The 23,066-nt window shown below is 39.1% G+C and overlaps 3 protein-coding genes across 4 annotated transcripts in view; 1 reads left to right on the top strand and 2 right to left on the bottom strand.

The window, feature by feature from the left end:
* Positions 1–305: 305 nt before the first annotated feature.
* EMC3 (ER membrane protein complex subunit 3) lies at positions 306–7,758 on the bottom strand. Its single transcript, XM_053469189.1, has 9 exons — positions 7,460–7,758; positions 6,160–6,321; positions 5,527–5,584; positions 4,885–4,978; positions 4,044–4,148; positions 2,306–2,387; positions 1,836–1,915; positions 1,437–1,519; positions 306–688 (listed from the first exon to the last, which is right to left on the bottom strand). Exons 2-9 carry the CDS (start codon positions 6,312–6,314, stop codon positions 560–562), a joined length of 786 nt encoding a protein of 261 aa, XP_053325164.1. The 5' UTR covers positions 6,315–6,321; positions 7,460–7,758; the 3' UTR covers positions 306–559.
* A 3,207-nt stretch (positions 7,759–10,965) lies between these two features.
* FANCD2OS (FANCD2 opposite strand) lies at positions 10,966–11,495 on the top strand. Its single transcript, XM_053469515.1, has one exon. It carries the CDS (start codon positions 10,966–10,968, stop codon positions 11,476–11,478), a length of 513 nt encoding a protein of 170 aa, XP_053325490.1. The 3' UTR covers positions 11,479–11,495.
* Positions 11,496–13,427: 1,932 nt separating this feature from the next.
* The window catches only part of FANCD2 (FA complementation group D2), a 35,449-nt gene continuing 25,810 nt past the window's right edge, over positions 13,428–23,066 (bottom strand). For both annotated transcript variants that reach the window (XM_053470168.1, XM_053470167.1), the window contains exons 30-44: positions 21,999–22,112; positions 21,388–21,516; positions 20,824–20,942; positions 20,624–20,734; positions 20,338–20,465; positions 20,119–20,218; positions 19,604–19,726; positions 18,922–19,015; positions 18,566–18,637; positions 17,740–17,778; positions 16,985–17,059; positions 16,150–16,224; positions 15,040–15,186; positions 14,005–14,097; positions 13,428–13,620 (exon numbers count right to left, since the gene is read on the bottom strand). In XM_053470168.1, coding sequence (XP_053326143.1) covers positions 13,552–13,620; positions 14,005–14,097; positions 15,040–15,186; positions 16,150–16,224; positions 16,985–17,059; positions 17,740–17,778; positions 18,566–18,637; positions 18,922–19,015; positions 19,604–19,726; positions 20,119–20,218; positions 20,338–20,465; positions 20,624–20,734; positions 20,824–20,942; positions 21,388–21,516; positions 21,999–22,112 — 1,488 coding nt within the window. In that variant the 3' untranslated portion in view covers positions 13,428–13,551. The remainder of the gene's footprint in view (positions 13,621–14,004; positions 14,098–15,039; positions 15,187–16,149; positions 16,225–16,984; positions 17,060–17,739; positions 17,779–18,565; positions 18,638–18,921; positions 19,016–19,603; positions 19,727–20,118; positions 20,219–20,337; positions 20,466–20,623; positions 20,735–20,823; positions 20,943–21,387; positions 21,517–21,998; positions 22,113–23,066) is intronic.

Raw genomic sequence — 23,066 nt, 5'->3', positions numbered from 1 at the left:
TGTATAGCACTGATCAATAATTTGGGTAAAAAAAAAAAGAGTGGCTGCTATGAGTGCAAATAAAAATGAAATATAGACCCCAGTTAAAATGGCAGTTTGGTCTTCTTACTATATTTTCTTATGTATAAGAGAGTGGTTATTGTTGGTGTTCTGCAAAGTGTCTCTGGTCCCTTTCACTGTCCTGGAAGTTCTTATGCAGTAAATCATGGGAATACCTTTGTTTTTGCTTTATACTTTATACTGACAAATATAGCTTGTGGTTCAGTTTTTTTTTTACCAAATGGAATCAATACATATGCCTTAGATTTTTGTTAATAACTATAGAACAAACATCCCAGCATTTGTCTTAAGCAGATGCCAATGTCTAAATTGTTAACATGATTATCTTAGCTGTGAAAGAACATTAAAAGAAGGGTTCTACATAGTTAACTTCCTTCCTGTACCACAGTTAGATATTGCAAAGTGGCACTAGCATCTTTAAAAAATACAATACAAGCAGATAAACAAAAAAATGTAAACTTTGCATGGCTAGGGCTCATTCCAAGAGGCAGTTCAAGCCTCAGAACATGGATGTCTGAAGTTCTTTTTTGAACATCCCTTCGAAGTTCAGATCCTTGGACAGCAGCTCATCTTCCAGATCCTCCAGCGCCCACTGGTGGTCAGTCAGCTCTAGTGCTTCCCATTCAGTCTGTTCAAAATAAAAAGCACAAACTTATAGATTTTACATTTTCCCCGTCTCAGTCATAAACAACCCGTTACAGAACAAAACGTTCTAAAAACAAGAGTATACGCAGAGAAGTGAAACATTAAAGGGGATCAATCACATTCCAAACTACCCCACATCCTACTTTCTACACGCAAACATAGCAATCGGGAGCTTCTCATTTTCACTTCAGTAAATTTAAAAAGAAGCACTTACCACGAAGATATTAGTATAAAAAAAATCTTTACAAATAAACTGCAGAGTGGGAAACAGATTACTAAGGGTCGTGCACAGTCTGCTTGAACATTAAACAGATTGGATCCAGGACACGTTACACACTGACACAAATTCTCTACAGTAATCTTTACTTAGAGATCACAGGAAGCGGAAAAAAAAAAAAAAAAAAAAAACTTTTGATGGATGTCAGAGCTAGAAAACTTAAATCTGACTAGCTAAAGAAGGAATTTCTGGAGGAGCCAAGTGTTTCACAAATGAACATAATGCATTCATGTCAACAACAGCATGTTATTGTATATTAGCCGATGTAGCTTTACTGCTTTTATCCAATATTCCGTTTATAACACATTCTCAGAAACGCGCGGTTATTTGTTTATCTGAAGCTTTAGTCTGCTTTCTCATTATGCACATTACATCGTCGCCACTTTAAAGTTTGAGTCTCTGTGGATAAAGGATGTATTTATTGTAGCCTAACAAGAAGATTATGTATCTGCACCTTAAAAGCCTTGTTGGTGTCTGCTGGCATTGCCATGGCTGCCCCAGTCATCTGCTCTTGCATCACTCGTGACTGATCTGCAGCTGAAAAACCAGAAAGCAAGGGGGTTTAATCACACCGTGGGCAAAGATATACAATACATATAAACACACACATATACATTATTAAATATACACACACACTCTGCTGTAACATTTTTCCTTTTATAATTATATACATTTTTTAAGTCACAATTTGAATTTACACCTTAAGCGACAACCTGATTTTTATCTCTTCTTTTCAAAAAACAGACAGGAAGCAGAGGATCATGAACGAAAAAGTATGCAGCTAGACAGACAAGTGGAGCGGAACTTCTATTCATAGAGTAAAAGACGTCAATGAAACGCAAGCGTTTATTACCATTGTCTTGGCCAAGAATCAGAGAGTAAATGCTTCTCAATCCAAATACATTCAGGAAATACCATGAAGCAGAACTCACCCTGCCAAACAAATGCACCGGAGCGTTAGTTTATTGTAAAAACAAAACCCACAAAAACAGTAGTTTTGCATTCTGTACTAGCACATTAATGTATATTTGTACAGTACCAAAATATACATTGGTCATAGAGAAGGACGATGAAAGACATGACACTATTTAACCCGATGAGTGGCAGGATAACATAGTTTATCGGAAGCCCTACATCACATTACACACCAAAAAATATACACAAAATAACAAAAGGGTTTTCTCTCTAAGGCTTCCATGTATATCTTACGGTAGCCCGCATTAGGATCCACGCAACAGTCAAGTTAACTGTTTGAGAACTGCAATTTACACCTAAGTGACATAAATGCAAACTTATACAGCCCCTAACACAAGGGTTTCTTACCAGGATGCGTCCAAAGAGAGTAGCTCTATTCCCTGCTGTAGCATTGGCTTGAACCTCAGAGTCAGGGGAAATGGTACTTTTGCTAAACGTAAAACAGAAAACAACAAAAGTACAATATTACATGCAACGTGACTGGAGTTTCGGGCTAAATTTGGACCCTAGTTAGAACATGAAGCTATCAGAAATACGACGACTATACTGTTATACCAGGGCTCGACAAATCCCAGGCGCCAAGTTGTCCTGGCGCCTAGGTTTTGTCAGCCTCTTACATCCAGAAAAAATTGTGGATGTAAGAGGCTGAGCTACAACACGGGGGCGCTGCTGCTGCTGGGCAGACAGCACAGCCACTCCCCCCCCCCCCGAGCCTGAGATCACTCCCACGGAGTGATTCTGTAGGCTGAAAACGCGGTTGCTGCAAAACCAGCAATCGTGTTTTCAGCTGCCACAGGCAGCTTCAGGGAAGGAGGTTGTGTGTTGATTGGGCCCCCACACAAGTGTGGGGACCTGACCCAACACCCCCCAGCTGCCTGATCGCTCCATGAGAGCGACAGTGCAGCGTTAACCCCTTCAATGCCGCGATCGCGGCATTTAGGGGTTAATTCCCGTTTTGCAGGGGTCTCTGCTGCTGGTGGTCTGCCTAGAAGCCCAGACAGACCAGCAACAGCAAAAACGAGCCTCCATAAGCCCTTTGATGATTCCTGTAGGCATGGAAGCCTACAGCAGTCATCAGAGACTCCCCTCCCTGCAGTGGCTGGTCTATAGACCAGCAACTGAGTCCCAGCTGCCAGAGGCAGCTTCAGGGACAGGGGGAGAGGGTTCTTTAGTCTCCCCGTGAGTGTGGAGACCAGCCCCAACACCCCCCTGCTGCCTGATCGCTCCACGAGATGGACAGTGCAGCGTTAACCCCTTCAATGCCACAATTGTGTATGACACATTCCTGGCATTGCAGGGGTTAACATTTGTCCCCACAAGCTTGTGGGGACTAAATATCAGTCAATGCTGTGCTCCAATGGAACATCAGCATCGAAAGAGTTAAAAAAAAAATTTATAAAAAAAAACAAACAGCACTGACCTGAAAGTCCAGGGTGCTTCCAGGTCAAACGCTGTGAGTTTAGTAAGTGGGCTGATGATGATCAGATCTCTCCTGACCGACTGTTAGTTTAAAAAAATCCTGGCTCCTAACTTTTTTACCTGGCGCCTAGATTCACAACAAATTTGTCAAGCCCTGTGTTATACGGTTATACTGTAGTATTCTTTTCATTTAGGCACATTATCTATTATTGTATTTCCACGCGTTATCAAAAAGAGTCCGCCGTGCCCCTGGGGTGTACTCACTAGCCCGGGAGATTTCTAGTAGGACAGTTCAGTTCCCCGATATCACTATGCATACTAAAGGACTAACTTATGAGCCTCTCTTGCAATAGTGGCTTAGTGGGCCCTATATTAATTTGGGAAGACTAAAGTCATATCACTGTTTTAAATATACATTTTTGAGGTCCAACTTAGCCCCCCCCCCACAGGATAAGATCAACAGGATTGGCTCTTCAACTTTCACGATGCGGTGTGGGAATTCACTTCAGTGTTTAGCGAGTATATCACACTGTGGTTTTATTAACGTGACAAGAGTCTTTTAAGGTGCACAAACTTACTCACCAACACATACCCCCCCAAAAAAACAACAAAAAACACATCCAGAGTAGCCTTCTATCATATTAAAATGTGTATACACATGACTTACTTGTAACAAACCCAGAAAAGGTCATATTAATCCATCCGCCAATGAGAATCATGGGGAGCACGTTAGTCACATTTCCTTTCATCATGTCTGTTAACATTGTGGGGTCTAAAAAGTAGATTTAATAGATTAATATTAAAGATGGAAATATCAAACAATCTATCTACAAAATTCCTTTAACAAAGAACATTCAAGTAAACAAAATGTGTATATACATTTGGCGTAACTAAACATTAACAGAGTTGTAATGGGTAATTAATATACTTCTTACAATGAGTCAGTCCACTTTAAGTGCTATTATTGTGAAGTGGAGGCATCTAAGAGAAACAACCGCTTCGCCCAGCGATAGACCACACATATTGACAGAGCAGGGCTGCCAAGTGCAAAATTGCGTGTCCTCTGTAGCATCACTCACTACAGGTTTCCAAACTGCCTCTGGAAGCAACATCAGCACAAGCACTGTGCGTAAGGAGCTTCATGAAATGGGTGTCCACGGCCGAGCAGCTGCACACAAGCTGAAGATCACAATATGCAATGCCAAGCGTTGGCTGGAGCAGTGTAAAGCACACGGCCACTGGACTGTGGAGTAGTGGAAATGTGGTCTCTACAGTGAAGAATAATGCTTAACTGTCTAGTCTGATGGACATATCTGGGTTTAGAGGGTGCCAGGAGAACAATACCTATCAAAATCCATAGTGCCTACTGCAAAGTTTGGTGGATGAGGGATAATAGTCTGGGGCCGTTATTTATGGTTATGCTAATACTACTGCATACCAAAACATTTTAAGCAATTGTATGCTTTCCAACTTTCCTATCAACGTAAGAGATGTAAAGTACAATCTACCTGTCATAGGAGATGGAGGGACAACTTTCCTTTTCGTCTTTTTAAAAAATCCATCTTCTGAATTATTGAAGAAGAATTTCCTCATTAAAAACGACTGAAAAACAAAAAGATAGAAAAGTAGACATTATTATTATTATTATATATCATGATTTCTAAGCTTAAATGGTTCCATCACCAAATATTATCAACAACTGAGTAAATGTTACATTGTGTTAACATTCTTAACACATCGTTTCTTAAAGATATTTAAAGCATACCTGATGTGATACTCATTGATGTACATGAGGGGGCAAGTTGGGTGGCCTTGGCAAATCAAAGCCAACCCAGGCTTGATGCCTAAGGAAAGTCCTTCTATGTCTCTGCAAGCTTAAGCTTGTTTGGGTCCAGGAGTTTGGCCAAGTGACCATTAAGTCAAGGACCACAAAAGCTCAGCCAACTATCACGGATCTTTCCACCAACTCACTTATTTCTTATACCATTTAAAAGGAAGGCTAAAGCTGTTAAAAGGGGAAGTAAATATCATGCTAGTGTAACAGTAGCAGTTTTTATGCTCAAGTGATTAAGCCAAACTTATTTCTGGTCATAACGAAATGTATCCCTCCCATAACCAAAGTGATAAAATTACAAATACTACTTCATTACCTGTTTCGAAATGTATTTGCCATTTTCTCGAAGTACTCTGCTCCGAATAAGGACCTGACTAAAATATAAAAGCATTGCAGTTACAATACAAGAATCATTGGTTCTGTAAAAGTGGCATCCTACAATTCATTTTAGGAGCCTAATCCACCCGATACACCCACTAAAAACTGAATTCTTTAAGAAGGCAGGGCCGAGCCCAAGGTCACTGGCGCATGGATGCCCTTTATAGCGACAACTCCGCCTCTTTGGGCTCCCCGACTTCAGCATGTAATATATCACTCACTTCCCGCAGTGCCATCTTTGCCCCCCAGACAGCTTGTAGATGCCATATTTGTCCTCCAAACTTACCAGTGCCATCTTAGTGCCCATACAGTTCACCAGTGCCATGCCTACCCCCAAACAGCTTGTCAGTGCCATCTTTGGGCCCATTTTTTTTATATTCAAAAGGTATCAGTAACAAAGTCCCGTTAAAAATGTCATGACTAGTCTCTTTAAAATTTAAGCAAAAAAGTAACAATAAAAGACACTGTAGATCTGGAAGGCAGCATATTAAATACCATAATAATCAAGATTTATGTAAGTTAAAGCGAGTAGCAGGAATCCATAAACTATGTCATGTGGTTGCACACATACCTGTCCGACACTTGCTCTTGTGTTAGTTTCTTGTCGCTTTGGAGAAGGATGGAAACATAGTGGCGAATCATCCCCACAAAGAAAGTTATAAACACAATGGGGAGAACCACCCACAAACGGATGTTGGAATCCAGCAAAAGCTCCGGCTCTGTCATTTTTGCCCTAGAATTAAAAAAAAAAATGTTATTAAAGCACAAAAAGTGTTAAGCCACTGTTTGTTTACAAAGTTCTGCCATCATTTTAGGGCTCTTAAATGGATACTCCAGCCATCACATTCACTTTAATGATTATTACTGCTGTGTGGTCTATTTTCCATGTGTATGGGGAGGGGGGTGTTCTGCAGAATTTGGCCAAATGCATCTTCCTGCACATGATGTACTCACCTCCAATCAGCACTGGCGAACACTGAAACACGGATTTCAATGGGTTCTTGCTACTGATTGGCTACTTGAAGCCAGTGACACGAAAAGTGTCCATATAGTGTATATATGTGAAATATGCAAAGATCCAGCTGTGTATATATGTGCGTGAAATATGCAAAGATCCAATTGTAAAGATGTCAAATAAGCACTGACTCCAATGCATAGATGTGAAATATGGAGGGATCCGGCTATATAGATTCTTAATATGCGTGGATCCAAGAGTACGCATGTGATGCAGCTGTATGTATGTGAAATATGCAACATCCATGCATCCAGCAGTATAGCTGTGAAACATGTGTGGGTGCAACAGTATAAAAGCGCTCCAGCTGTGTGTTTATGAAATATGCAAGGTTCCAGCTATATGGATGCAAGCAATGCATGGATCCGGACCGCATTGATGGGAAATGTGCATGGATTTAATGCATTAATATGGATCTGGCAGCTATACATGTGAAATACGCATGGACCCGGCTGTATACATAACAAAAAGAACTTTATCCCTTTCAGTTTGAAATTCTTCAATGACCCTGAATTACCAAGTTATCGTCTATAAAACTACGAAAATAAATTATTAATACCGCCGATCAGCATCACTTAGTGTAATACGAGGTGAAATATGCACTAGCGAATATGTGATTATCATACAAGAGGAAATATAGCGAGCACTATATTCACATTTGTCATTGTCGCATTGTGTTGCATTCTGATAGCTACACGTCCTGTGGTCTTTGTTACAATCACCATAAAGGGTAAGAACCGCTGCAAACCCTCCCCGTTATGACCACGCCGCACTGATTTTAACTCGCAATGTTCACAACGCCGCAAATATCGTTAACTGCACAATTCAAAGCGTCGTCATCATCATCATCCCGTCTTACCGAGATGGAACACGACAAAAATCCGCTGACAGCACTTCCACCCTCTCCGCAGAACACTACCCGATCGCAGCCACCCCTATAGGAGGATTACACCCACTAGCTACAACATGATTGGTTATTCTGGCTGCCAATCTTCTTCTGCCCTAGAAACCACGCTAACTACATTATCCTTATCAGCAATTGCACCCCAACTGACCGGAAGAAGGTGGGGCTTCCTGCAAACGCCGTACAGAGTGGGTACCCGTGTGTTGCCATGGTTATGGAGCTTGCACGGTTGTGAAGTAGGCCATATTTAATTTGGGAAAATGATTTTCTCGTCTCATTGTTTAAGTATAATTTCGATTCCGTAGAATTTGTGTAGACCTTGCGTAGATGTCGGTACCAACTGTGGACTTAGCTAGTAGGCGCTCTTATTAATAATTATTAAGGCTAATTATTAATTATTTAGGCTAATCTGCAGCAAGCATATGCTTTAGTGAGGTGTTAATGTCCGCTCGTGTACGTCTATTACAATATATATATATATATATATATAAGTCCAAAATTAACAATTGCACTCCAAATGCCAAGTTTCTGCCCGGTGCCAAATAGCTGTAGCAGTAAATAATATAAAGTCCACAAATAGTTATATATCTGTAACAAAGACCAGCGTGTGCCACTTCGACCCAGGTTAAGAAAAAAAAAAAAAACTGCCATGAGCGAACAAAACCGTCGGAAACGGTCTCTGCATACCGAGCTGCGAGGGAACTACTGACCCCTACTGGATACATAGGCTGGGTGAGGCACTGCTATTTCCATTATAAAGGGAATTTAAGAATTTAAGACCACAGATACTGTAGTGTGAAGCCTGGGTGCATTATTTCATGGGTGCCCCCAGTAGCTAAAACACACACATTGTTTCATTTACCCCCTTAGAGTCTTAGCAGGCCCCTGTTTTATTGCATATGTTTTCGGTATGCATTTGTGAGGTTAATAGATGAACCTTAGCGTCCCAGGCAGCATATTAAAGTATATTGTAAGTATTTTAACCTCCTGACATACAGGTATAACCATAAGAGGTGAAGCAAGTTGCCCCTTAGGATGTACCTGAACATCATATATTTTTCGCAACAGGAGGGACATCTCCCTCCCGCTCTATGAGAGATCAGTCTGTCTATTGACAGCCTGGACTCCCCCTCCTTCGCTACCCTAAAAACCCTTAAGCCAGTAGTATCCAAAATATTATACTAAAAGGGTAATACGTAATGGAGGCCTGATTATAAGACTAAAATCCAAAACTCTCGCAGTGCTGCAGGGGACCTGGATCCTCCTCTCTCTGGCAGCCGGTGGATGTCTATGCGATGCAGAGGCATATAGGGGTGTAAGGTATATCTGGGAGGCAGTGGCAAGCTTGGGGGAAGATGTGCACAACTGGGGGGCAGGTTGGCAAATAAAAGGAAATAAAAATAAGAAATGGATTTTTCTCAATCATGGTTTCTCAATAACATTTTAAATTACAAAAAATCATAATTTTAAGGGTAAAAATCAACACTATAAATGCTATTGATATGATCACCACTTTAATAAAGCAAAATATTTTTTAGTGTTAGTATTTTTGCTTTTGTGTTGTTTTTTTAATGTTCTCCAGTCTCTCTCTCCAGCTCACAAAAGAGATGGGCAGAGAACCCAGACAAAGTGTTTCTTAACATTGCCTTTTGCCCGTTGAAGGTTTCTGTGAATTTGCTTAAAAAAACAAGAAAAACACATCTGCAGAAGGATCCCTGATGTGCTGAAGCAGACCAGAATCACAAACAATTACAAACAATTTATGTGTGAGTGTGGTACTAGAAAGCATTTAACTACATGATGTACTACTACCTCCTGCGTCCTCAATGGTAGGGATTGCTGGATTTAATATTACGTTCTGCATCAGAATGGAGTTAAAGTACTGTATACATTTTTCACACCTGTCAACCTCTCCCTTCTTCCAATAAATCTCATTGGCTGTTTCATATAATAATTGTACCTGGTTTTTGCGGTAACAGGAAAGGTTTATTTATCAGCGTCTGACAGGGGAAAGGCACTTTCCTCATTATTATGTGTTCAAATAGCAGACATTCTAGTATTCCCAAACAAGTGGGACAGGAGGGGTGATTTAATAATGTGTGTTCTAGATGATTTAGAAGGGAGAAGGCCCTTGTGCTAATCACTAGATTAAATATCACGGACCACCCTTTTTTTTAGTTTTTTTTTTTCATTAAATATGATTGACAGCAGGATGATGCAAAGGAGGTTGGTGTTCTAACCGCAACGCCCCCCTTGCCAGATGGAAATTATGTTTCAAAACCAGTTTTGCTGGCAACCTATTGAAGAAAAACATAGGGCAAGACTAGCCTCTGGCGTTAAATGATGAATACAAGCTTTAAAACCTGTTGCCATGTATATCATATTCTGATATATCACCTAGGCTACTTTCCTTGCTAGAATGTAACTATTTAATTTAGCACATTTCAGCAGTGTAACCATTCATCTCTTAGTATTAGAGAGAATAAAAAACGTGCATATTGAAATTTTACACGTCCCCTCATTTTAATGCATATTGGATTCCATGCCGCAGGGATACCATGCATTCTCTTTTTTAGGCGTGTTAAAATATATTTTGTCTCACTTTCCTCTTCCCCCTGGCTGCTTCTACTGAAGCAAGAAGCACATGCTTTAGCACTCCAAACTTACCATACTCAGCTGTGAGTTGAGGAGCAGCAAACACCATGTATCCTAGATGAACACAGATGTAATTGGCTGCCTCTCAGAAAGAGAAGCCTTATTCTAAAAGCTATATCGTTCAAAACAATTTTCACTTATAACTACCGTATCAAACACACTTACATATATCTCTCATTTTACTACTCTCTTTAAGCTGGTCTCCCTCCTGCTAGACTTGACCCCTTACAATCCATCATGAATACTACACTTGCATTCAGATTTGTGCAAATCACAGATTCACAGAATTTTGGTAAAGTCTGTGATTCAACTAAAACAAGGCAAAAAGATCAGTATTTTTGTCCGACGTTTGCTCACACCTTTCCAAACTCTCACTCAAACTCTCATTTTAGCTCACTCTCTCTCATGCTGTCTGAATGTTTCCCTACCTTCTCTGCCGACCACTTCTGCACCTTTTTCTATCTTCTCTCTTCTATCTTCTATCTATAGTCCTTAATCTTATTTCTTCGTTTGCATCTCCGCGAACATAACTCGGCAATGCCAACCACTTCCGCATCTTCTTATTCTATTTTCTCCCTTCTCTTCTCTCTTCAATCTTCTTTCTTCCTCAGCATCTCTGCAGCCATAACCCAGCAACCTGCTCTCCTTACTTCTCTATCTTTTTTCTGCCCCTTAACTGGTTGTCTTTACATGTCAGGATTTCATGATCTCTCGTCTGATCATATTTGTTCTCTGCTCTTTAATGGCATTTGGATTGCAAACCACTGGTTTAAAACTAATGGAATATATTTTGTTCTTTATTCCAGATGGACGAGTACCACCTCTGGTCACCATGGAATACACTAGACACTAGTTTACAATGGATAAGACGTGCAACCCCCAAACCCTCAACTAAATATTCTATTAAACTACGCAACAACTTATTTCCTAGGTTGAGTATGGATAGACAATTCACATTACAGGACCAGGCCCTAGTTTTAAACAAGCCATGGTTCTTTTCAAGGTTACCATACCCTAACATAAAAAGTATAAGGAACAAAACGCACATTATAAAACCTCAGCCAATTCTGCTCAGAGGACTGGATGTTGTTTTTGGTAACCTGGTTACAGTTCGGCCACCTAAACAGAGAGGCTTCTTACATGTGTCTGAGAATTCAGCTTTCTCCAAAGTTATCAGTCATGACCATGCATTATCTTCAGAGGTGAAAGAACCACAGATTGTAACGACTATTCGCCTTTGCAGGCAGTTAATTCACTCTTGCATGCTTCTCTGTTCCATCTATAAGAAATGTGCCTTGGTGCTGCAGCACTCAAAATAAAATCTGGAATTTTACAATACTTGTTTTTATGATTTCTGACTTGTACGTCATGCCTTCAGTATGAATAACTTATTCTGCTGAAAAAGTGTTAATCTCTGCCAACATCTTTTTGTTATGAAGATAATGGTTTGGTTCCATAACTAGACCCTGTGTACATATCTGGGATATAACAGCAGTCCTTTGACAAAGGTTGGGGGTAGTATTAGTGCATGGAAAGGGTTAAATAAAATTTCTTATAGGCCTAGATATGATGGGATTTAAAAATGTTATTAAAAATATATTTTTTTTTTAACTTTTTTTATTAGAAGGCTGGCTAAATATATAGAGATCCACTTTGGGATCTTCTATGAACACAGGGAGACCCTGTGATGTTCCAATTCATCTCAAAGGTGTTCAGTGGGTTAAAGTTCAGGGTTCCATGTCTTTATGGACCTTGTTTTGCGTATGAGTCTTTCCCAAACTGGTGCCACAAAGTTGGAAACACACAATTGTCTAAAATGTCTGTGTGCTGTGGTGATGCTTGCCTTGTGTGCAGCTGCATGGCCATGGACACCCATTTCATGGCTTCTAGAGGCAGTTTGGAATTCTGTAGTGGCTGATGCTACAGCGAGCGGACAGGCAGTTTTTACACACTGGGCGCTTCAGCATTCAGCAGCCCCGCTCTGTGAATGTGCATGGTCTACTGCTAAGCTTTTGTTATTCCTAGACCCTCCCCTTCACAATAATTGCACTTGCGATGTACGGTGGGCAGAAATGTAACAATCTGACGTGTAGCAAAGGTGGAACCCTACGACACTGCAATGTTAGAAGTCACTGAACTCTTCAGTACGACCCATTCTACTGCCAATGTTTGTCTATGGAGAGGACTAGAGGTGCGTGATTTCATACACCTCTTAGAAATGGATGTGGCTGAAATATATAAACTCATTAATCAGGAGTTTCTTTTTTGGCACATACATACTTCTCTTTCCCATTATTAGCCTTCACACGGCGGTAGCCTGTACTCTGTAAGCTGGGACCCTCTGAGCCTGAAGGCAAAACGTGCACCACTTTGTACTTATGATTTGGGGAGGGGTCTCTGTAATACCCCCTCCCCATAATAGCATAAGATTAGTTTGTGTTGTCCAGGTAGCACAGCATACATCCCAAAACATGACTAACGTGAAAAGATGGGGAGAAGGGGAGAAAAACAAACAAACTAAAAATCCTGCCTTCCAGTGGAACAACTAGAAAAGTAAATTGAGTGTATTTTAATCCTTCCAGGTGTGTGCTTTAAGGGAATATGTAGCTTAAAGAGATTACTTTGGGGTTAAGGTGTAGTTGCCCTTGATGTTAGCTTTCAGGAAATATGTTTGACACTGTATACAAATTGTACCTGCAAACTTACCCTATTTTGCATTATCAAGATCTCACATTGGAAACTTACCTCACATTAAAAACTATATACACAAACTTAGTTTTCAATGGGTAGCACGAAAAACATTCCCAGAATCTCTGAAAATGTCTTGCCCTCCTAGGGACCAGCCTGCCAGCAGGGTTAAAGCAGATGATACGTGAAGAATGAACTTTATTTGAGTAAACACAAAATGACCTTCATACAGGAATATATGTTGCTAAAATACAGTGCATTTAGGAAGATAATTATTGATATAAAAATCCCGTAATTAGTTATATCCCTATAACAATTTCCATAATCATATTAATCAAAAACACGTATGCAGCTAAAGATCAGCAGTGTACTTAACCAGAACACAAGATCAAGCATGACCTAGCGCTTGTAATTTGTCATTTCATGTTTAACATTTAGCTCATGTTTAGTATTTATAATATGAATGCCTGCACTTTGGTTAATTCCATTTTATTTAGTGTCAATTTATTCAGATGAAAAAACTTTAAAGGAATGAAACAAAACATATTTAAATAAGCTAAATAGCAGTGAAAATGTATACTTTAACAGATTCTCGTATTTTATTTCAATTTAATGTTTATTCAGGAACACTGATCAATTATCTCTCTCCTTTAAGATCTCGCATGTCAGCAGCTCTCACATTATTAATAGCAAAAATCCTTGCTTTAAACGGAATCTTCCTCTGTATCATCCCCCGACTCCATTTCCTTGTTGCTTCCTTCATTGTCTTCATCCTTTAACATATTAAAGTGAAGTGACGTTCTGTACATTAACGTGTAATCAATTAGGAAGTAACTTCTCTAAATTATTGATTTAAAAAAACCGAATGTAATAAGCAGTTTAACACAGGGTTGACAAATTTGGTTTTGATCTAGGAGCCATCCAAAAACTTTAAGAACCAGCTTTTTTATTCTTCCCCAATCATGTTTTTATTTTCCTAGCACCCGGGGTTTGTCAAGCCTTTTTTCATACACTAACATACAGTTACACACGCTAACATTCTACACTCATGTACATACATGTATGTCCTAAAGGGGCTCAACGGGTTAAGAAAGATCTGTATTATATTACGATTTGATTTAATGAACGCTGAAAATAGTTAAAACCATGCATAATACCTCTTCGGCATCCTCTTCCTCTGCTGGTAGCTGAGATTCCTGTTCCTCCTCAGCCTCGCTGTCCATGGGCACCTGTGACAAGATCTCCTCCCCCTGCGAGTAGGAAACCCCCCCCACAAAAATCATTTATTTTCAAGAAACTCTGTCAATTATTATTATTTTTTTTTTTATAGATCCCCAAAATATTCCATAGCGCTGTACAATGGGTAGACAGGACGTAACAAGTAGTATATAACGTAACAGTTCGACTTACAGAAACAGATGAGAAGGGCCCTGTTTAAACTAGCTTAAATAACAATTACATGAATATTGTCACCTCCATAGCTTTCAGCATAATTAAAATTAATGAAAACTACTTTACTTTAACTCTTCACATCCCTGTACCGAGATGTCAAACAAGTTATGCCAAGATACCGTACATCTTGACTGTTTTGCATTGTTAAATATTTTTCATATTTATTTTTTTGTGTGTTTTTGGAAGAGGGAGAAACTTTTTCTTCCTTCCCTTCCTCTCCTCAGTACCAATCACACTGTGATCAGCAAGCATGGCTCCATAGCCCTGGCTGATCGTAATGTGTGTGATCAGCCAGCGGGTGGGGCGGGGGTTTGGGGCAATCAAAGATCCTAGCAGAACCTGGACAGACCCTTCTCCCAAGTTCTTCCAGCAGGTGCCAGCATTGACACATCCCAGAAGAGAATGCTCGATTGTATTCACACAATAGTGTACTGGCAATTGCACTGTTACACCAGATCTGTTGGTAGGAAGCCAGCGATGCTGATGACTCCAGCCCGTCATTAGGAAAGTCACAATCTCCCTAGGGGACATCCTATCACCTGTTTTTATGGGTGCACCAGTATAAATACTAATATATCAATTGTAAAATGTAGGATTTATGAAGCATGACTGATCTGTGATAGATTTAAAGCTATAGGTCCTTAAGAAAGGAGAGGAGACAATGACAGCATTTTGCACAAATATTTGTCGTTACATATAAACACTTTTTTTGATACCACATATGAAACTTTTTTCCCCACCTGGAGATCCCTGTTTTTAAGATTCCCCAGCCAGAAAGCCTCCTGACACTTGTTCAGAACCAGCATTGCTTTCACTCTATATACAAAGAGCTCCAAGGTCTTCTTTAGCAGCGGTACATGGTGAGTCAGTCCAGTATCTTGGTGAATCTGTTACGGTATCAAATCAGTTTGTGGTAATATAGAGTGGTAATATAGTTATACATTTTCTTGATTAGTACAGGAGGGAAGTTTATATCAAAAAGAGGAGAAATGTTGCTACATGGAGAGGTGAAATAGTCCCACCAACAGACTTGTAATGTAAGATTAATGAATCAAATCAGTTTTCATTTATGCAACTCAATATCATTGCTGTACAGCTTAGGAGAAACTTTTTAAGAGTGGTGATATAGTTATACATTTTCTTGATTAATACAAAATGAACGCTTTGTGGCATTAAGCAGTAAGACACATTGTTTGCAGAATGTTTGGTCACTGAAGGGTTCCTCAGGTCACACACTGCACTACTTCATTGTACTAATTCTTCATTGAACAACATTTGTGTCACAATTAAGAGGGAACAGTGTAATTACCAAAACAATAGTATTTAACAGTTTTAGATTTAACACTACAATGACTGATTCTGCAAATCATTATCATCAAAATGACCTGAGCTACCACCCCATAACATCTTATCATGCATTTAAATTGACAGGTAACACAGCAGTAGTAATAATACCGATCGAGATCGTAATCATTAAGAGGTGGTGTGGTCACAGCTACTTCAGAACAGAAAATATAAGTACCGCACAGAACTATATCCGCCTACCAGAACAGCTACACCATCTGCTGTTAATGATGCACAGAAATAGAGGCAACACTACATGTGCCAAATTCCTCTAACCTGCTCCTGATTCAATCAAGGTAATGTATATACAACATATGGCAACAATTATAAGAAAAGGTAAAAACACATTACTTATAATGGAGATCTGCCTAAATTGGCACCAAGAATAACTCCCCTTTAAATTTTAAACCTTGTCTTTGAATATGATATAACACAGGTAACACAAATTACATTATTAATAAAAAGGTACTATAGTTGTTCATGTTTGGTTGTCCTGGAAGGCTTACCTTAGAGTGCCCACACATGTGATGAAGCTGTCTAGTGCTTAGCTGTAAGGTTTTTAGCAAGCTTTGTACATCTTCCTGTAAATAAATATTAGGACAAGATAAAGTAGTTAATAAAACAATAGTCTTACTTTTTTTCGTATGTAAAACTTACACAAGCAAAAATATTGGTTATCTTTCAGACCCAAGGAATACAAAACCACACGTTTATGAACCATGTCTGAACTGGAACAAAAATGAAAACAAAAAGGTTTCCTGGGTCATATATAGAGTGAGCTTTCATAATTGGAAACAATTGATTTTCATATTGTTTAGTTTTTACAGAACTTTAAGGATAAACTGTGAGACACCAGTATATGTTATGTGAATATAGCTTATATCCACTATATGACTTGGGGACTCAAGAAAACATAACACGGATATTAAGTGTCTGTGTATATAAGGTATATTGTACGGTATTGAGGAATTCTACGGCACTAAAGATTTTTTAATCCTGTCCCCAACGTGATTTACACAGTTTCCAATGGCAACTGCTCAACGTTTGCATCAGACACTTTTTAGATTAGCGCTTCCAAACCTTTTAGAATATGGGGATACTATGTAATCTCAAACGATTTAGGGGGGAATTCATATGACTTTATGGTTTAAGCAGAGTACACAAGCTCGTGCTAAACAGTTAATCGAAATGGGTGAACAAAACAGGCTCACAGCAACAGTAATAGTGTAGGACCAAAATCTTGCTTGAGAAATACAAGTTTAAGCGTAATCTTTGACTTGGTTCCCCCACTGGGCAGAACCAGACATACCACGCGAATAAGAATTATTTCACTATACTCACCCTAAGCTTTTTGAAACAGTTGTCAAGGAGAGGCATCCCAAGCTTCAGGAAAGTTTCTAAGAACAAACGACCATACTGGGAAAGAAAAAACAAAAACAAAAACCCTTGTGTGTAAGTACTAAAAATAATGCATCCCGGTGAATAATTGTGAAGCTCATAGTGGGGTGAGAAGGTAGAATAACATCCAAAAGGAGGCAACAGTTTCATGAATGTTACACAAAACATTATCAAAATACTAAATTTTTCCCTTGTGACATCCCATTTGAATTACTGCAAGTCTCTACTGACTGTCCATCTCCTTGTGCCACCTTTCAACACTACAATCCTCCCAGATTAAATTTTCTTATCTCATCACTTTTCATCCGCTTTCCCACTATGCAATTCCCACTCTCCAGAATTACATTTTAAAACCCTGACCATGTACAGAGCCCTTATCTGTACTGAGCCCCCTATATCTCTGCTCTTATATCCAAATACATTCCTAACCATCCTCTTCTCTCTGCTCACAACGTTCCTTCTGCAAACATTATCACTTCTTCCCATTTGTGCATCCAAGACGTTCCCCCATGCTGTCCGTATTCCATGGAATTCTCTACCCTGGTCCGTCACACTCTGTCCAACTTATTCAAGCCTTAAACATGCACTAAACCCAGACGTGTGCAGAGAAACATACAATCTATCCTCCTATTACATCTAAAGCCGGAAAAAAGGCAACAATCTGTTCTTAGCAAATGATCTTCAAATGTTATTCTTACCTTAAGGCAGACGCTTAACACTGGCCTGCTATCAAACACCTGAAAACAAGCAACATTAGATAGAACGCATAAATTAATCGATAAATAACCATGCAAAGGCAGACTATAGCATCGGGGGGACTGTTCCGTCGGCGACAACATAAAAGGAGTGTTTAGGAGAAATTATTTCTGGAGATTTAAAGGTAAACAAGCAATTCAATAAAGTGTCAGAAAAAGCAAGCAGGACGTTGGGTTGTACAGATAGGGGCATTCCTAACACGAAGAGGGAGGTGGTTTTGCACATTACAGATCTCTGGTCAGACATCGCCTAGAGTACTCCGTACGGTTTGGGAAACCCCTTCTTCAGAAGGACATTGAGGTTTTGGAGAGAGCTACTAAAATGTAATAGTTTGAAGGATTAAAAATGATCTTGGAAGAAGATTAACTAAAATGTAATAGTTTGAAGGATTAAAAATGATCTTGGAAGAAGATTAAGGGATCTCAATATGTATAGCATGGAGAAAAGAAGAGAGGGGGTAGAGGTGACAAACATTTACTTGTCAGCCAGTCAATCTGTTGAGTAAAACTGAAAACGTGTAGTATTGTAAGTACATGAACTGGTAGTTTTTTGTAGTTCTTTACATTTTATTATTTTACAACTGGAGTAAAGAGACATTTGGGTAGTATGTAGAGAAGAAAGTCTGGTGTAAATCCAAGGGGTCAAAATAGAAACCATGTTTTGAATTTTTTTTGGTACTCTTAGAAGCATTACTGTGATAGAAGATGTAGTACCACACATTTGCGTCTAACAACAAACCCACCGTGTTGATATTAGAAAAAAGCTTACCTTAACCAAGTTAACAAGAATATGGAAATCTCTGACAGCCAAACTCCAGCGCAGAAGTTGTTCAGTTTGGATCTATTGGAGACATAAGCCTAGTAAGATGTATACACAATAGTATATATCCTATACCACAGGGGGGTACAGTATATATATATAAATAAATACCTAAAATACATTTGTTTGCATCCAGTAACGTTGCTATTATTCATACTTAATCATAGACTTCATGCTCCAGTTTAATTCCAACTGAATGTTTGAGTTTTATCACCCACTTTAAATCAACAAGGGTTTTCTCTCATTCACCTTGCATATTTTCAGTGGCATGGTATATGTGAACATCACTCTTGCCTCTACAATACCTGATTACTGTCAGAATTCTTTCCAGCCGGGATGTTCCTCGCACACTTCTCAAGTTTATCCATCAGAACTCGGAAGAACACCACAAAGGTTTGCCTGGGAATGGTTTGAAACATCATAAATAGGCTAACATACGTTTGCCAAAAAGTGCAGATACCTGGCTGCTAAATAGCCATTAATTTATATATACTTAATATTTATTGCCATCATATTCTACAGCAATATACAATGGGTTAATATCATGTTGTCCAATATTCATGTGTTTCTAATAAATACTATTTATTGTCTTTATTTTATTTTTTTGTGAAGCTTTACACATTGAGATTAACCGTTCGTAATATAACAGCTAATATTTCCCCAGGGCTCACCGCAGCCCTATCAGACATGCACGGTGTATGCGCACGGAAAAACAAAAAGGCCTGACGTGCGTAACCGACCTATGTCTGCTGACAGGCATAGGTTTACTGAACATGCAACTTTATTCACTGGACTTTATTTACTGGATTTTACTGAAATAAGAGACCAAACACACCAAGAATAAGACAAAAATAAGGAAAAAAAACATGGCCGCTTCTTCTAATAATGAAAAAGGTAAAGAACCTTACTATGAAAAACCTAGAACACAACATTCTCAGAAAAATATGAAATCACGAGTTTTGTTAAATTAAATGTAGTTGTTGTTACCTAGTAAGTGTAGGATATGTAGATGATGATCCATCCTTATCTGCATTCACAAGCTCAGGTATTCCAACTCCAGCAATTTCCTCCACGGCTTTCAAGACATCGTCGGTACGCTCAAGGTAAATACTTAAAAACATAATGAACAAATGTCACAGAATCTGCGCTAGAAAGAACTGATGTAAGGTACCGAACATACTGCTAATATAACGGCAGCATGGAACAAAACATGTTCCAACAGTTTTGGTTGTGGTTAAATGAAAATGTTACTAATGAAAGTTTTGTTAAGGAGGCTAAAAACACAGTCCTTGTGGATGAGTAAAGTCAACCACCACAGAGTAGGAAAGAATCAGTACAAAGAAGATGTGGGGTATTTAGTGAATTGTCCACAAGAAAGATGGTTACTGCCTATCTGAATCTCATCTAGGAATCTCATCTAGATGTCGTGGTTATAATGTCGTACACAAACAGGCCCAAAAATTTAATTAGATAGCTATAGCATTCAGTAACAAATCTCTTACCACAGAAGGCTCTGCAGCGTCTCATTGAATCGGATCCCTTTCTCACGCTCTCCATTAGTTTGGACCCAAGACTGACAGAGAAATCTTTTTGCCAGTGATGCTATTTAAATGAACATATAAAAAGTTGGTATAATAGTAATTGGGAGACAGATAAAAATAATAAATAAATAAAAATAAAAAAAGCGAAACAAAAATGAATGAAGTAAATATAACACACACCTATGTTGTTCTGGTACTGAGTAGCATTTGTCTTTTCTGTGAGGACAATAAGGAGCTGAATGAGGCATAAAGCAGAGGAACAAGTAGGGACACTGGTGTGAAGGTTCTGCAGATAACTGAAGCTTTGGCTAGAAGAAGAAAAGTGTAAATAAATATCTTGCAAAAGATACTGGGATACAAACTTGTTAGAAGTGATGACGCATGTATGAAAAAATAGTGAAATCTAATTTTCAAACTGTTTTCTCTCACTGCTGGCCACTGTTATTTTAGTAGGTTTTCAGGATACCTGGCAAGTTCCTCCAAGGCAAGCTCTGCGTCGACCTCTTTCAACCGTCCGGCCAACACACCAAGTGCAGACTTCAACAGTTTGCGGTTTTCATGCTGAGAAAATCCACCCCTGAATAATCCAAAAATAAACACAGATTCTTGTCTGCACCTACATCACAAGATATACAATGTCAAGGCAAAGTGTCCAACAGTACTAACCAAGCAAAAAGCGTGTGGAAAACTTGCAAAAGCAGCTGGTAACAATAGGACATGTACTGATGCTCCTTCGCATCAACGGCTGGGGCATCTTCTACGCCAGGGTTTTCAGCCATAAGCAACTGTAAAATAAATAAATAATACAATCTCACACACAATCTTTATTAGATGCACAGTGATATTTACGGAGTAAATCACAGAAGACATGACTTGGAAAGGAATAGAAAGGCTTTCTATTGTATAGCAGCCAAACACCTTTAATATGTTTGGGTGCGATTACCCATTCATTTTAGTTGCTGCCTTTTTATGTATCTTTGATGCAGACACCTCAGTTCTAATTATCTATAGGCAGTGAGTGTAGAAATCCTACATCTTATTTTAGTCACTACTCTGATGGCTATTAGTTAGGTAAAACATACTAAACATAGTGTCCATATGTGGGGTTGTTTTAAGAATATCGTCTTAATATATTCGTTTTCACCTCCTTTTTGGTTGTGTATTTTACACCCACACATGTTTTAATGCCATTATCCACATTTGGACAGGAGAGACCCTTTCCCTGGTCACCTGGAAGTAGCTGTGCATGTTTTCCACATGGTTGCAGAGAGAATTCAGCAAGTCCACGATTGCCTGTGCCACTTCTTGTGCTGTCTTTTGATGGAGTAGCGAGAAGCCAATATTTTTGGATCCTTTCACCTTTAGAAATTCAATGTGCAGATGAATAATTATCACTAAGAGGAAACATTAGTACATTACGTAATTGGCGTGTAAGAAAGTCATATGCGGAAAGGCAGTGGCATGCTCCTGGGTTAAAGTGTGTGTGTGTGGACGTGTTAATGTGTGACTGTGTATGCCAGGGTATGTTAGTTTGTGTTGAATCGCATGTGTTAATGTGTCTAGTTACGTTAGTGTCTGGGTGGGAATGTGTTACAGTGAGTCTTATCTGTCTGGATATGTTAGTGTTTGTCTAGATATGTTAGTGTGTGTCTTGGTATGTTTGTGTGTGTTAGTGTGGAGTTTCTGGTTGTGTTAGTGTGTGCCCCTCATAAGATCTGGATTTGCCCCAGGTAGGAGGAGAGCTATCTGCTATATGTGGCTTGCATTTCTAATTGGGGAATAGGCAACTACGAGATACAACCGGAAAAGGGCTAAGAGGAGATAGTGGATTTGAATCCTACCTTTAAAAAAGTGGGTCTCTTTGCATTTGATGTAAGAATATGCTCCATCTTCCGGGTGAGATCCTCCAGGAGAAAGACCAGTTCAGCAGGCCCAAGCTGCACCACTTCGGTAGCCTGGCAGTTTTGTTTGGGAATGAAGAAAAAATCAATGACACCAAATTTCCATTATTTTAAATCGTTTAAAGAGCCAGTATGGAATAAAGGACATTGTGCCCCAATTGCAAGTAAGACAAAAACATACCTTGTCCTGACTTCATAGATGGACTAGGATGTGTTGAGATATGAAAACACTAGAGCCACAACAGTATAAATGAAAGATGCCAATTGTTCCTTGATATGTACATCTCAAGTGCAAGAAATGACATATCATTAACAGAAACATCACATTAAATAGGTTACAACGTAACTCTTTCCCACTTTTGTTTTATTTAGTAATTTTAAAATGAATGTATTCCAGGAGGCAAAGCCTTTATCTGCTATGCTTTAATAAAGTAATTTATACTTACGCTGCTCATCTACCATGTTTTCCGTAAGGGTTTTATTTATTATTTTTGTTTTGCAGGAACCTTGTGTAATTCTCCTAACTTTTCCCTTTTTACAGACTTAACCAGTTCATTATTACCTGATGCCAACTGCACTGTATTGTTGGGAGAGATTTCTTCTCTGTCTTTGATTCTATCTAGAACATGTAATGCTGCCCTTGGGCATTAACTACAAGAGGATTTGTCCTTTCTCTCTTACATTACTAATTCACAAATTTTTCAATATAATTTCCGCACTCACCTTCGTGATTCATTTCTCTCTCCTTTTAAGCAGTTCTAGTTTTTAAATAATATTATGTTTTCAGGCAGATGCATAGTAGCCATCTGTATGCGTTCTAGCTCTGTAATGTAAGCCCAATCTTCTAGATAAATATGCTGACTCTTTATCATGATGCATCAAGATAAACCCTGCCATAAAGCAGGGCTCCACAAACCCCATGGAGACAAGAAATCACTGCTTGCCGCCTAGGATTTGGTAGGAGACCACTTGGTTAACTGTACTTAACACACACTTTAGCACTAACTT

The sequence above is a fragment of the Spea bombifrons genome, chromosome 6 (assembly GCF_027358695.1).
Source record: "Spea bombifrons isolate aSpeBom1 chromosome 6, aSpeBom1.2.pri, whole genome shotgun sequence".
NCBI lineage: Eukaryota > Metazoa > Chordata > Amphibia > Anura > Pelobatidae > Spea > Spea bombifrons.
The sequence above is the reverse complement of the archived record's forward strand: the minus strand, read 5'-3'. Positions and strand labels throughout refer to the sequence as shown.